The sequence below is a fragment of the Aedes aegypti genome, chromosome 1 (assembly GCF_002204515.2).
Source record: "Aedes aegypti strain LVP_AGWG chromosome 1, AaegL5.0 Primary Assembly, whole genome shotgun sequence".
Classification (NCBI taxonomy): Eukaryota; Metazoa; Arthropoda; class Insecta; order Diptera; family Culicidae; genus Aedes; species Aedes aegypti.
This window is the reverse complement of record NC_035107.1, coordinates 104,716,095-104,729,355: the sequence shown is the minus strand read 5'-3', so window position 1 is coordinate 104,729,355 and position 13,261 is coordinate 104,716,095. Positions and strand designations below refer to the sequence as shown.

Below are 13,261 nucleotides of genomic sequence, written 5' to 3'. Positions count from 1 at the left end.
CCAAAAGAAAGAAGAATATGAACTGTCGAACAACGCAAATCAAAATAAATCATTTGCTGTTTTCTTAGTAATGCACGAGCGAAACCGTATCATCGCTAAGTGATTCTTAAAATAAAAATATATTATGCTTAAAGATAAAGGAGCAACTTCCGATACAACAAAACATTTAGCGATGAAATGTTGTTTTTGAAGCTATCTTGTGAAACACATATAATTGTGACACCTCTAGGTGATTGCTAAATCACGTTTGTTAAATATGAACTCATACAGATATTCGTGAATTGCGAAAACATGTCCTGACCTGTAAGGTAGTGAGTTTTTCTTTCTGCTTCTGGAGATCTAAATTGATAAGTTTGGGGGTGTATGTTAAGATTTTTACAGTTAGATTTTTTACTTATAATGTTGGAACAGTTTAATGTGAAATTCCTCTTAGAATTTGGGTGGGACACTAAACTCAGCAGAAGGCGAAGTGGGGGTAAATAGAAATAAGAATTAAGTTCGAATTCTAATTAAATCAATTAATACTCTATCTCAATGTATCAGTGACAGTCTTTTGAGAGATAATGCATTCAGATAGCACTAACAAACAATACAATAAAATCTAAGAATAAATTTCATGCAAACATGTCAAAGGTCTCAATAGAGATAAAAGCCATCAAAACCCATACAATTAGATGGAATTGTTGACGACGAAAAGTATAAGTAACCACGACGATGGACGGCGAGTTAATTATATTGTCAGAAGAAGCTGCAACCTCATCAGTTCCATTAGTAGGTATAGCAGCACAAGTAGATGTGGGTGGTTGTTGCTGCGTTACCGCAACTCGTCGCGCTTTGACTGTCCGTGAACTATGGACAACTGGACAATAAACACATTGTTTTTATCTTTCTCGCAAGGTTGGGTTTACTCAGAGGTATGTGGTAATTTCTGGAATGCCTAAAATATTGACTCGATTACTAAGAATTTCGAAAGGGTACAGTATTGATACTGCATGGATGGCGTTGGAGGCTTAATGCGATTTTATGATTTCAAGTATCGTAAAACGGGGAATATTTGCTAATGTGGATAACTTCGATAGTGCGTTACCCAGCATATACTAAACGAAGTATCATCATTTCTGTTAATCGGTTAAGCAAAACGAAGGCAAAACTAAAAAATATTAGTATGACACTTCATGTAAGAGCTGTTTTCATTTGAACAAATATTAAAAATTGATACGATTTTAGCATTTTTGAAACGCTTACAATTTGTTCTACGATCACTATTTGATGTAGTTGATCACTTATCTTTGACAGCCTAGTTATCATAGACCTTGAATATGGTCTCAAGTCTCAAATCTCTATGCTAAAGGCATTTTCACAAACTGGGACCATTTTTGCAATCTAAGTCTAAAATTTCAATATATCGTTGAACGCCTAGAGGTATGTAATGGCCTAAAAAAAGCTACGTAATTCATTCAGTTTTGTTCGAGCTATACTCCATTATCAAAGTAATTCCAAAACAGAAAACCGTCTTTCGAATATATGAAAAATTATATTATATTCAAATGTTCATTTTACTTGCACTATATGGGTAAAGTAAACAGCTGTTGGTGGTAAAATGAACATCATGCAACAAACGTGAGCGAAACATAGTTTTGAACATATTTATTGCATTTCCGAAAATGCAATATCCATTCTCGCATAACTTCTGATCTCGCCCTAAAAGCCATTGGTAACCATGTGTGTAGCTCGTTGTTTCTGAGCATTTGAATGGATTTTCATGTTATTTAACAACACTATGTGGAAGAAAGGGTCATTATCTACCTGTCCGTGATGTTGGTTTGGATGCTTATTCTTTCATTTGCTCAGAAACAACGAGCTACACACGTGGCTACCAATGGCTTTTAGGGCGTTATCTCAGAGTATGCCAGCATTAATGATTGGAACCTATTCAAAAAGAAATCTAAAATTATCAGATTGGACATCATATCATAACGATATTCACCTCACTGAAAAACCTCAAGACCTCCAAGCTAAAAGTTACGTCAGTTCTAATTTTCAAACGTGATTTTCTAAAATCTTAGTTTTCGTTGATATTTTCACTTTAATTGACCTCCGTATCAACCCTAACATTCCGATCTGTACCATAAATGGTCCGTGTGTGATAAAAATTCATTAAAATTTGTTTTTTCTCGGTAAAAGGCACGGTGTTCATTTTACCACCCCTGTTCATTTTACCACCACTTCCCTTACTGGAGCATGTCTTGTCTTTGAATCCGGACACCTGATACAAATGACATTTTTAAATCCGGTCACTTTTTGGACGAAAACCGGAAACCTATGTAATAATCTGAAATATTTGTTCATCTTTTGAAGAAAATCATACAAACTCGTTTAACTATTATTCCTGAATCTATAGACTTACATATTTTTCGTTTTCAGCCACAAAGCTCAAAACGTAATTAACATATTTGTTTCATTCACCTGAACTGGTGCAATGGAGTTACTTTAACCAAACGTTTTTCGTGTCTTGGTTTGTGTCATCAAAGATCGTTAAACTTGAATTTACGCGGACCGCGATAAAATGACGTCTCTCAGTAACAACTAACTTGTTATTATTTTTATCAATAATTTGGCAGTGTTAACTAGATTTAAAATGATGGTATGCTCTTTAATGTTTAAAGTAAAAAATATGGAAAAATCTAAACATATAACATTCAAATTAGGCTGAATTTAATTAATATTATCAAAGTGTCCAGATATTGGTACCGTCTGGATTTTGATTCACTACGGTGTGTCTCATGGAATTCCTTTTTGTGATTACTCATGGACTGCTTCCAAAAATATTTCCAGGCTTAGCTGTTAGGGTTCTTCCTAAGAATATTTCAGGCGAACCTCCAGAATTTCGCCCAGAGATTTCTCAAAGAATATCCCCAGGGATTCTACCAGAAATTTATCTAAAAATTCCTTCATGAATTTCACAATGGATTGCTTCAATTAGTGTTCTTGATATTATTATTTTTTTCAGGAAATCTTCAACAAGTTTCTCCTCCAGGTTTTTATCAAAAAAAAAAAAATTCTGGTGTCCCTCCAAAATTTTCTTTTGCAATTCTTCCAGCTATATACAACGAATTTTATCGGTTTTCACTATTTTTTTACCGATAATTCTCTAAGAGTGGTTCATCCAGAGAGAGAGAGATTCGTACATACTTCATCTACAAATTATCTCAGGTATTATACCATAAATTCATCCTCAGATTTCTTAACGGGTTCTCCAGGAATTTGTCAAATAATGTTTCACAAGTTTCCTCCAGTTATTCTTTCCATTTCTTAAGCAATTCCTCCAGTCGTTCCTCCTGATATTTTTTCTTTTTTCGGAATCTAACCTAAAGCATATCATAAGAAGTTAGACTGACAGGAACACCGTCTTCAGCCATTCAGCTACTCAGATTGTAACCAAACACTCGACAACGGGCAAGTATGCTCCTGACAAAATTCGAGACAGGGAATCCTAAAATAAATTTTCGGGGGAATCCGAATGATCTCTAGTTGGCTCAAATTTGTACCCGGAAAAACGTCGGAATAAATACTCTGATTGGTGATGGAGTAGCAACTACCCAGTCTACCAGAAGTCGCATAAGAATTTACGTAAAAGTCTATTACTAGTATGAATTACATTACACCAGCATCAAATGATAAATGAAATCGTTTAATTGATGAGTTACCTCGCAAGAAACGCTATTTTCTGAATTCATCAGTACATATTGTCTCGATCCGTACACACGTACAAAGCAAGTCGAATCAATCCGTAACAGCTATCGAATCAACTTTGTTACTATAAATTAAGTCGCATAAAATTACAGATTAGTTCATAAAAAATGCGCTCGCATTGTGTTCAATTTTATATCATATAAAATATTCAATGTACCATGACCCCACAGTTATGGATCAAACAGTGTGGAGTCCAACCTACAAAATTCAATAAAACGACATGGAAAACGTAAAATTGTAATGTAAAAGCAAGAATTGAATCATTTCAAATTGGAACTTCGGTTAGTAAACAGTTTTGAGTGTAATACTTACATAGGATTGCATAAAAATAAAAGTTTTATCGGTTTCCGAAAACCATGTTATGGATCAAATTTCATATTATGGATCAAATTGTGATATATTACGGATCAGTGCGCAAAATAAAGAGATTCTCAACTCAATGCATCTGTATTGCATGATTTGGCGAAAGTTAACAATGTGTCACATATTACTGCAAAAAATAACAGTGTTAAAGCTGGAAACAATGGTAAAATGCCATTTTTTGTGATGCTGCATAGTAGTAACTGAGACATGTACTGTTTTTGTTCCACACCAAGTTTTCCACCCATTTTTGTCTGCTAAAATGAAATTTTCAAACCTTGATGTTTTATTAGTTTTATCCTCAGGGCTATTGTCTGAAAATTTCAATTCCAATGCTTAAAATAGCAGAAATCTACATTTTTTGGAAGTGATCCATAACCGCGGTAAACAATCATTTCCTGGACCATATTCTGGATCACTAGTTAGAAGTGCTAATATTCGGTATTTAGAATCAACAATCAAGAAAAATGTTTTCCAAAGATGAATCGAAGCGAACGAGCATGTTTTATGCTATAACATTTGAATTTTACCACCTGTGGGAGCTTATGCTGACGGAACTTCTTACAGAAAACGACCATAATAATGATAGCTATGTGGTTCCATCCAAACATATGTCAAAAACACCGTTATTTAGCAGTTGAATGTTGTGCTTAACATTACAAATGGTAGAAGACAAATAGTATAACATGAGAAAAATATGTTTTACGTCAACGTTTATGTTTTGAGCGAGTTATCCGATGTTGAACGCCAAAGTGATCCGTCACTGTGGGTGATCCGTAACTGTCTGGGCATGGTACGTACAATACCTTTTGATAAGTCAACTTGCATGCAAGTTTGTCAACTTGTAAGGCAATTTATTTGCTTAAGTTGTCTTAGATTTTAAACTTTATGTGTATAACAATACTTATCAGTACATTTCATAATACTATCGATGCTCAAAAGTTGTTTTTTGGTGTTTCAGAAAGTATTGTATTTTGCCATGTAAGTGAAACGAAGAGTTTTGTATGAAAACTGCAAGTAAGTTGAAAAAATCGATTTAATCTAAATTTCATCGTGCAATTTCAACCAAATTTTATCTGAAATTGAAGTTGAAGTCCTATTTTGCATGCTTGTTGGATTATATCGCAAAAAAGTTTGATGAATCATACCTTAACTTTCATGTAAACATCAATTAAACTAGTGTTTTATACAACTTTTGTGGCCTGTAGCTAAAAATTGTGGGACATTTCTGAAAACGGCATCAGATTCAGCGACCCCAAATCTAATAGAGACACATAATTTGATCCTTGAGACACGCAAAAATGCCATTTTTATTACGGTGTGAGGGTAACTTACGGCTTCGACTCTTCTCAGTTGTTCTCGGCAACCAAAATTGAAATATTCTAGGAAAACACTCTCCGAGACTGAACATACAATGTCGCCAGAGTTGTCATAAATTGAAATAAAAACAGCTTGATTTCTAGTTGTTGACAATAGAACAACAGATTAACTCGCAGATCTTATGGGAAAGGCTACCGAAGAAGTCGCACTGACATGAGATGTTCGAAGCATTGTAAAAACGTTTTCAAAAAGTTGTTGACAACTTTGTCGATGTGAATTGAAGGTAGTGCATAAATATAAACAGGCAGACGAGTAATTTGTTTGTTTATATCCTAGAAAATTACAAGTGAAGTGCGCTGTCAGATTAGACTGTCGAGAATACGTAAATTCCCTACGTCGAAAATACAAATGGTCAAAGATGAGAAAAAATTAGAAAAAAGAAACCTATAAATTACAAATTATGATTTTGCTGAATCTATGACATTTAGTCGAATGACGTTTGATCGAAAGTATATTTGGTCGAACGGACGTTTCATAGAATAGACATTTGGTCGAAAAGGTTTAGTTGCAACATAAAGCATATGATATTTGGTCGAACCGTCGAATGATAGTGGTCGAATCTAAAATGTATGGAATCCAAGTTTTACGTTTAGTCTGACTATCGTCGAGAGTAGCAAAAAGTATCAGCCATTCTACCAACAATCTATATGCGATTAGCAAAATTTTGTTGTTCAATTTGATGGACGCTCTCTTAACATATTTATCAACCTCTTGCGTTTTGACGTTTCGTGCTGCTTTTTCTGTTCTGCGATTCGAGATAAGCTGATCTTAAATGGAAGCAAGCCAACTTTTGTCGCCTCAGTCAACTCGTCTTCCCTTTCCCACAATTTTCATTTTTAATATTTTAAAGCTTCTACTGCGAACTCTGTTATTCACCCGAGGTCATCAACACTGTCAGCAAAGCCATATATTTGCTTGAGGAATGTTATTAAGCTGAAAGTCACAAAAAGCCAATTTGTCATAAGTAGAGTTACCGACCCCTAACATACACATCGCTATAAAGGTTTCCCTTAAATCAAAATGTTCCTGCCGCTTTAATTCTGATTTCATCATTCGTAAATCTTACCCACGCCCGTGAGCTTCAAGACACGGAATTCGAAGAAAGATCCCTAGCACTCTTTCCGAATGCTTCTATCGAATGAAGATCAGCAGTTTATTGCGAAGAATCGTCACATTTCAAAAGAATAAATAATAGTTAAACATTATTTTCAGAAAACAATAATCAATTTTACCTATGATCTTTCAAAAAACCATTTGAAAATAAGCTTTCATCCAAATTTTTGTTCAAAAAAATATCATTCAACCAAAATAAATGTTCCAAGGCCATTTGCCCAAATGTTCCTTCGCCCAAATGTACTTTCGATCAAATGTCATTCGACGAGATGTCCTAAAGCCGATTTTTCCCATTACGTATGACAACGGTTTTGTGATGCGACTTTAGGTATGCGACAGCAAAATTTAGATTGTTTTAAAAATTTTATTTCGAGAATTGGTTCAACGCAAATATTAATTTTAAAATAGCGTTCCTTCTTCGTCAGAAGCCTCAGCGACCAACAGTATTTCAATTTGCATATCCCCCTGCATTTATTATAACAATGTTGTTTCAACAACCCTGCAGTTTAGCACCGGTGGAGCACCCACCTACAGAACACTCCACAACAATGTATATATACGCAATTCAGTTGGAATGATTGATTTTCTCACTGCCGCTTTGAGGACGACCATCAGTTCGCTGTACGGAAAGAAGCGTCACATTTTATCGCCAATCAATCTACCCGGCGTCGAATATGCTTCTCCTTCTTCTTTCTGGCGTTACGTTCCAACTGGGGCAGAGCCTGCTTCTCAGGTTACTGTTCTTATGAGAACTTCCTCAGATATTGACTAAGAGCTTGCTCTGCCATTTGACCATTTTTGCGTGCGTTTATCGTGTGTGACAAGTACGAAGATACTCTGCCCTGGAAAGTCGAGCAAACTTCCTTTACGAGAGGATCGTCATCCGGTGGGATTCGAACCCACGAACTTCAGCATGGTATTGCTGAATACCTGCGCGTTCATCGCTACGGCTATCTGGGCCCGTTGGATATGCTACCGGCACGATTTACCTTGGGTTTTGTGCATTCTGTGACGGAACGAGTATCTGCACATCTGTGTGTTGGCAGGTCTTGACATGCCTTCGAACGAACATCCGTTATTTCCTCTGTCGGATTACAATGTAATTGTGTGGGGCTGTCGAATGGCTTCCATGGAATATAGCCATACATCTTGGTGGATTAGTGATGCTCCGACAGAGCTCCAAATAGCCTAACCTTAAATCTACACGCCTTCAAAATATGCGCTGTTACATATATTTCTTAAGCGAAACCAAATAGACTAAAGTTTGTTTTTCTCACTTTCGTTGCTTGCAGGTCGAGGCCGGTGATGTAATCGTGAAAGTTAATGGGACCGACGTCCACGGATTCACCACCAAAGACGGTAAGTATCGCAAGCGATGTGGTATAATAATATCAATATTTGGGGATCTCACGCCGTTGCTGGAGCGATCAGCATGATTACCTTTACTAGAAATAGGAGAAAAAAGGCAAAATTGAATTAAAAAATGATCTAATTGACTCATTGTCTGTTTATATAATTAAATGAAAGTTACGCAGAAAAGGGAATTCAATTTGTGTATGTTATTAGTTAAACTTATTTGAAACTTGTCTCTAAACTCAGAAGAGATCCAAACTTTTTTTGTTTATCGTAATGATCGCTTGGATGTATCATGTGGTAGAGTTGCAATAATTATTCAACTTTTCGTCATTTGAAACTATAATTTTTGAATTTTTTATGTTTCTGTTGAAACACAGCTTGAGAAAAGTTAAATTTATAAAAAGTTAAATAACAATTGATTTAATCTTAAAAAGTAAGCAATTTTGAAAAATACCTCTCATTTTGCAACAATGTTAGTTTAAGCACTTTTCCTTGAAACACTGTTTTGGCAATCAAATAGTCAAATAAAGAATATCTAGAAAGACAAAAAAGATCATTAGCCCAACCGCTTCAGCACCCCACTCCAGCTTATATCTCATTCCTGTTTGTACTTGAACACAAAACTCACACTATTATTTTTTTTTGTTTTCTTCCTTTGCAGTGCTAAAATGCCTTCGACTTTCAACGGATCCAGTTACGCTGGAGCTCAAAAGAGGTCAGTATCATCGAATGGTTTTTCATCATCAGTTAAAAGCACCGCCGCAGGCACAAAGCATCTTCATCATCATCATTAGTGTACCTACAATATTGAAATCACGCAAAAACCAAAAATTGAAACGTTCCCCCAGTTTGACCCTTGTGCTTTGTTTATCATAACTGTTTCGAAGATCATCTTGCCTCGCATGGCCCGGCCGTTGTAGATTAGTGTTAAATTTCACTGTTATTTTCGCGCATAACATATGATTCGCGTTTCCGGTACCGAACCGCGATCCATTCGTAATCAAGAATAACGCCAAGCTGACGTCCAACAGATTTATCATCTTCGGTATCGAAACAATTGACAGACTTAACGAACGATCACTAGAGATTTATGATTATTTTTTCCTATAATTTCATAATCATGATCATAGAAACGTATTGAGTGCGATTAGTTATGTTCTAACCATAGTGGAATGATCGTATCGTGCTATTATGTTTTGGCAGCGGTTTAGATTGTTTTCTCTTCTTTGTATACTTTCAGAATATTTTCACTGTTTGTAAACTGTCAATAGAAGAAGAAAATCAAATCAAGAAAGTCTAATCGCAGCTTATTCTCAAAAAAAGGTTGTAAGTATCGTTAGAAGAGATACTTTCAGAGTTTGGTTTTGGTTTTTTTAGTAGAGGCCGTCTTCTAATCACGTAAGGTATTTGTTCACGAATATGGAAACAATTTCATCTTTACGTGACTTTTGGACAGCCATTAGCTGTTTGTCGTTCATAGTTCAATTTTGAATGCATCTTCAATATTCACATACAGTTGTCTTTATAGGGTGCTGGTTGCTACCACATCAATTAGGACCCGTATGAGTTTTCTAAAAAAACAATCAAGAAACTTGAAATGGTGCTTGGCTGGCACAAAAGCAAATACTGTTCAACAATTGGCGATGAATTTTACCGGTCAACAATTGACACATTACCTTACTAGCACCAAACAATCATAGATTTATGATCTTAAACCTTACAATATTGAGTGCTTTGCGATAACCCAAGCAGTCCGAATCATTTTCGCGCTTGGAGTGATTTTTCGCTGGCTTCGTTCGCTTGGGTAGTGCTTTGGGAAGACTCAAGCTGTCCGATTCATTTTCGCGCGCTCGGAGTGTTTTTTTTTTCAGTTAGCACTTCATTCGCGCGCCATCGGAGTTATTTTATATTCCTGCTTATATGTGTTGACTGTTGACTGCGATTGTAACTGTTCAGTCGAGGATGGATTACCAATTGGTGAGCCAGTTTCATGCTTGTAATAACACATTTGTATCATAACATGTATTTTTTATGAATTTGTTGAACAAACTATAAATAGTTCGTCACTTTAAGTGTTGACAGAAGCGCTTATTCATGATTTACAAAATTTCGAGATTCAAACCTTTGAATAGTTAGATGTTTAAGAAGTCGACGCATTGCTTACTTACTTATTTGGCTTTACATCAATTATCTTGATAAAGCCTCGCCAACAATATTTCGCCAATTCCCTCGGTTCATGGCCGCTTCTCTCCATCCTCGCCTGTGACCCACGCTCTCCAGGTCCTGGTGTACCTGATCAATCCACCTAGCTCGCTGCGCCCCACGCCTTCTTGTTCCGACCGGATTCGTGGCGAACACCATCTTTACAGGGTTGTTGTCCGGCATTCTTGCAACATGCCCTGCCCAGCGTATCCTTCCAGCTTTAGCTACCTTCACGATACTGGGTTCGCCGTAGAGTTGAGCGAGCTCGTGGTTCATCCTTCGCCGCCACACGCCGTTCTCCTGCACGCCGCCGAAGATCGTCCTTAGCACTCGGCGTTCGAAAACCCCAAGAGATTGCAAGTCCTCCTCGAGCATAGTCCACGCCTCATGCCCATAGAGGACTACCGGTCTTATGAGCGTTTTGTACATCGTGCATTTGGTGCGGGGGTGAATCTTTCTTGACCGCAGTTTCTTCTGGAGCCCATAGTAGGCACGACTTCCGCTGATGATGCGCCTTCGTATTTCCCGACTAACATTGTTGTCAGCCGTCAACAAGGATCCGAGGTAGACGAACTCGTCCACCACCTCGAAGGTATCCCCGTCTATCGTAACACTGCTTCCTAGGCGGGTCCTGTCGCGCTCAGTTCCGCCAACCAGCATGTACTTTGTTTTCGACGCATTCACCATTAGCCCGACTCTTGTTGATTCGCGTTTCAGGCGGGTGAACAAATCTGCCACCGTTTCAAATTTTCTCCCAATAATATCCATGTCGTCCGCGAAGCAAACAAATTGTCCGGATCTCGTGAAAATCGTACCTCGACTGTTAAGTCCGGCTCTCCGCATGACACCTTCAAGCGCAATATTGAACAACAGGCACGAAAGTCCATCGCCCTGTCGTAGTCCCCGCCGAGACTCGAACGAACTGGAGTGTTCGCCCGAGATCTTCACGCAGTTTTGCACACCGTCCATCGTTGCTCTGATCAATCTTGTGAGCTTCCCGGGAAAGCTGTTCTCGTCCATGATTTTCCATAGCTCTATGCGGTCGATACTATCGTATGCCGCCTTGAAATCGATGAACAAATGGTGCGTAGGGACCTGGTACTCACGGCATTTCTGGAGGATTTGCCGCACGGAAAAGATCTGGTCCGTTGTCGAGCGGCCGTCGATGAAACCTGCCTGATAACTTCCCACGAACTCGTTTGCTATAGGTGATAGACGACGGAAGAGAATCTGGGATAGCACTTTATAGGCGGCGTTTAGGATGGTGATTGCACGATAATTTTCACACTCCAGTTTGTCGCCCTTTTTGTAGATAGGGCATATAACGCCTTGCTTCCACTCCTCCGGTAGCTGTTCCGTTTCCCAGATTCTGACTATCAGCCGATGCAGACAAGCGGCCAACCTGTCCGGGCCCATCTTGATGAGTTCGGCTCCGATACCATCCTTGCCAGCGGCCTTGTTGTTCTTGAGCTGTTGAATGGCATCCTTAACTTTCCCCATCGTGGGAGATGGTTGATTTCCGCTGTCCGCTGTGCTGACGTAGCCATCGCCTTCGCTGTCCTGACCTTCTGTGCCTGTGTTCTCTGCGCCATTCAGGTGTTCATCGTAGTGCTGCTTCCACCTTTCGATCACCTCGCGTCCGTCCGTCAAGATGCTCCCATCCTTATCCCGGCACATCTCAGCTCGCGGCACGAAGCCTTTGCGGGATGTGTTGAGCTTCTGATACAACTTCCGCGTTTCTTGAGAACGGTACAGCAACTCCATCTCTTGGCACTCCACCTCTTCCAGGCGGCGCTTTTTGTCCCGGAATAGGCGGGTTTGCTGTTTCCGCTTCAGTCTGTATCGTTCCACGTTTTGCCGCGTACCATGCTGCAGCATTGCAGCCCGCGCTGCATTCTTCTCCTCTAAAACCTCTTGGCACTCCTCGTCGAACCAATCGTTTCTTGAGCTCCGTTCCACATATCCGACAACGCTTTCGGCAGCGTCGTTAATGGCTGCTTTGACTGTCCTCCAGCAGTCCTCAAGAGGGGCCCTATCGAGCTCGCCCTCATCCGGCAACGCTGCCTCAAGATGCTGCGCGTACGCATTGGCGACATCCGGTTGTTTCAGCCGCTCGAGATTGTACCGGGGCGGGCGTCGGTACCGTACATTGTTGATGACGGATAGTTTTGGGCGCAGTTTCACCATCACCAGGTAGTGGTCGGAGTCAATGTTGGCGCCACGATAGGTTCTGACGTCGGTTATGTCGGAGAAGTGCCGTCCATCGATCAAAACGTGGTCGATTTGCGATTCTGTCTGCTGAGGTGATCTCCAGGTGTACCGATACGGGAGGCTGTGCTGGAAATAGGTGCTACGAATGGCCATGTTCTTGGAGGCGGCAAAATCTATCAGTCGTAGGCCGTTCTCGTTCGTCAGCCGGTGGGCGCTGAACTTTCCAATCGTCGGTCTGAACTCCTCCTCCTGGCCAACCTGAGCATTCAAATCTCCTATGATGATCTTGACGTCGTGGCTTGGGCAGCGGTCGTACTCGCGTTCGAGCTGCGCGTAAAATGCGTCCTTGTCATCATCAGTGCTTCCGGAGTGTGGGCTATGCACGTTGATTATGCTGAAGTTAAAGAATCGGCCTTTGATTCTTAACTTGCACATTCGTTCATTGATCGGCCACCACCCGATCACGCGCCTTTGCATATCACCCATCACTATAAAAGCTGTTCCCAGCTCGCGTGTGTTGCCGCAGCTCTGGTAGATGGTATGACTACCTCTAAACGTTCGCACCAATGCTCCTGTCCAGCATACCTCCTGCAGCGCTACGATGTCGAAACCGCGGGTCTTCAGTACATCGGAGAGTATGCGAGTACTTCCAATGAAGTTGAGAGATTTGCAGTTCCACGTACCGAGTTTCCAATCGCTAGTCCATTTTCGTCGCTGTGGTCTTTGCCGATTGTTCCGGTCCGTATTCTCTCGTTGACGTTCCTGTGCTGATGTGTTTTTACGGCTGGCTCGCAGGGCCTGACACCAACCCCCTAGATTTCCGGAGGACCATTCCCCCTAAATGTTCGGAGGGCCATAGTGCGCAGTTTAGCTTAGAGTCCTTCTC

General features: G+C 39.8%; 1 protein-coding gene across 6 annotated transcripts in view; it reads left to right on the top strand.

Moving 5' to 3' along the window:
• LOC5564403 overlaps window positions 1–13,261 on the top strand; it is a 297,528-nt gene that overhangs the window by 224,014 nt on the left and 60,253 nt on the right. For all 6 annotated transcript variants that reach the window (XM_021844308.1, XM_021844302.1, XM_021844316.1 and 3 more), the window contains 2 exons: window positions 7,899–7,965; window positions 8,624–8,677. In XM_021844308.1, the coding sequence (XP_021700000.1) occupies window positions 7,899–7,965; window positions 8,624–8,677 (121 nt within the window). The remainder of the gene's footprint in view (window positions 1–7,898; window positions 7,966–8,623; window positions 8,678–13,261) is intronic.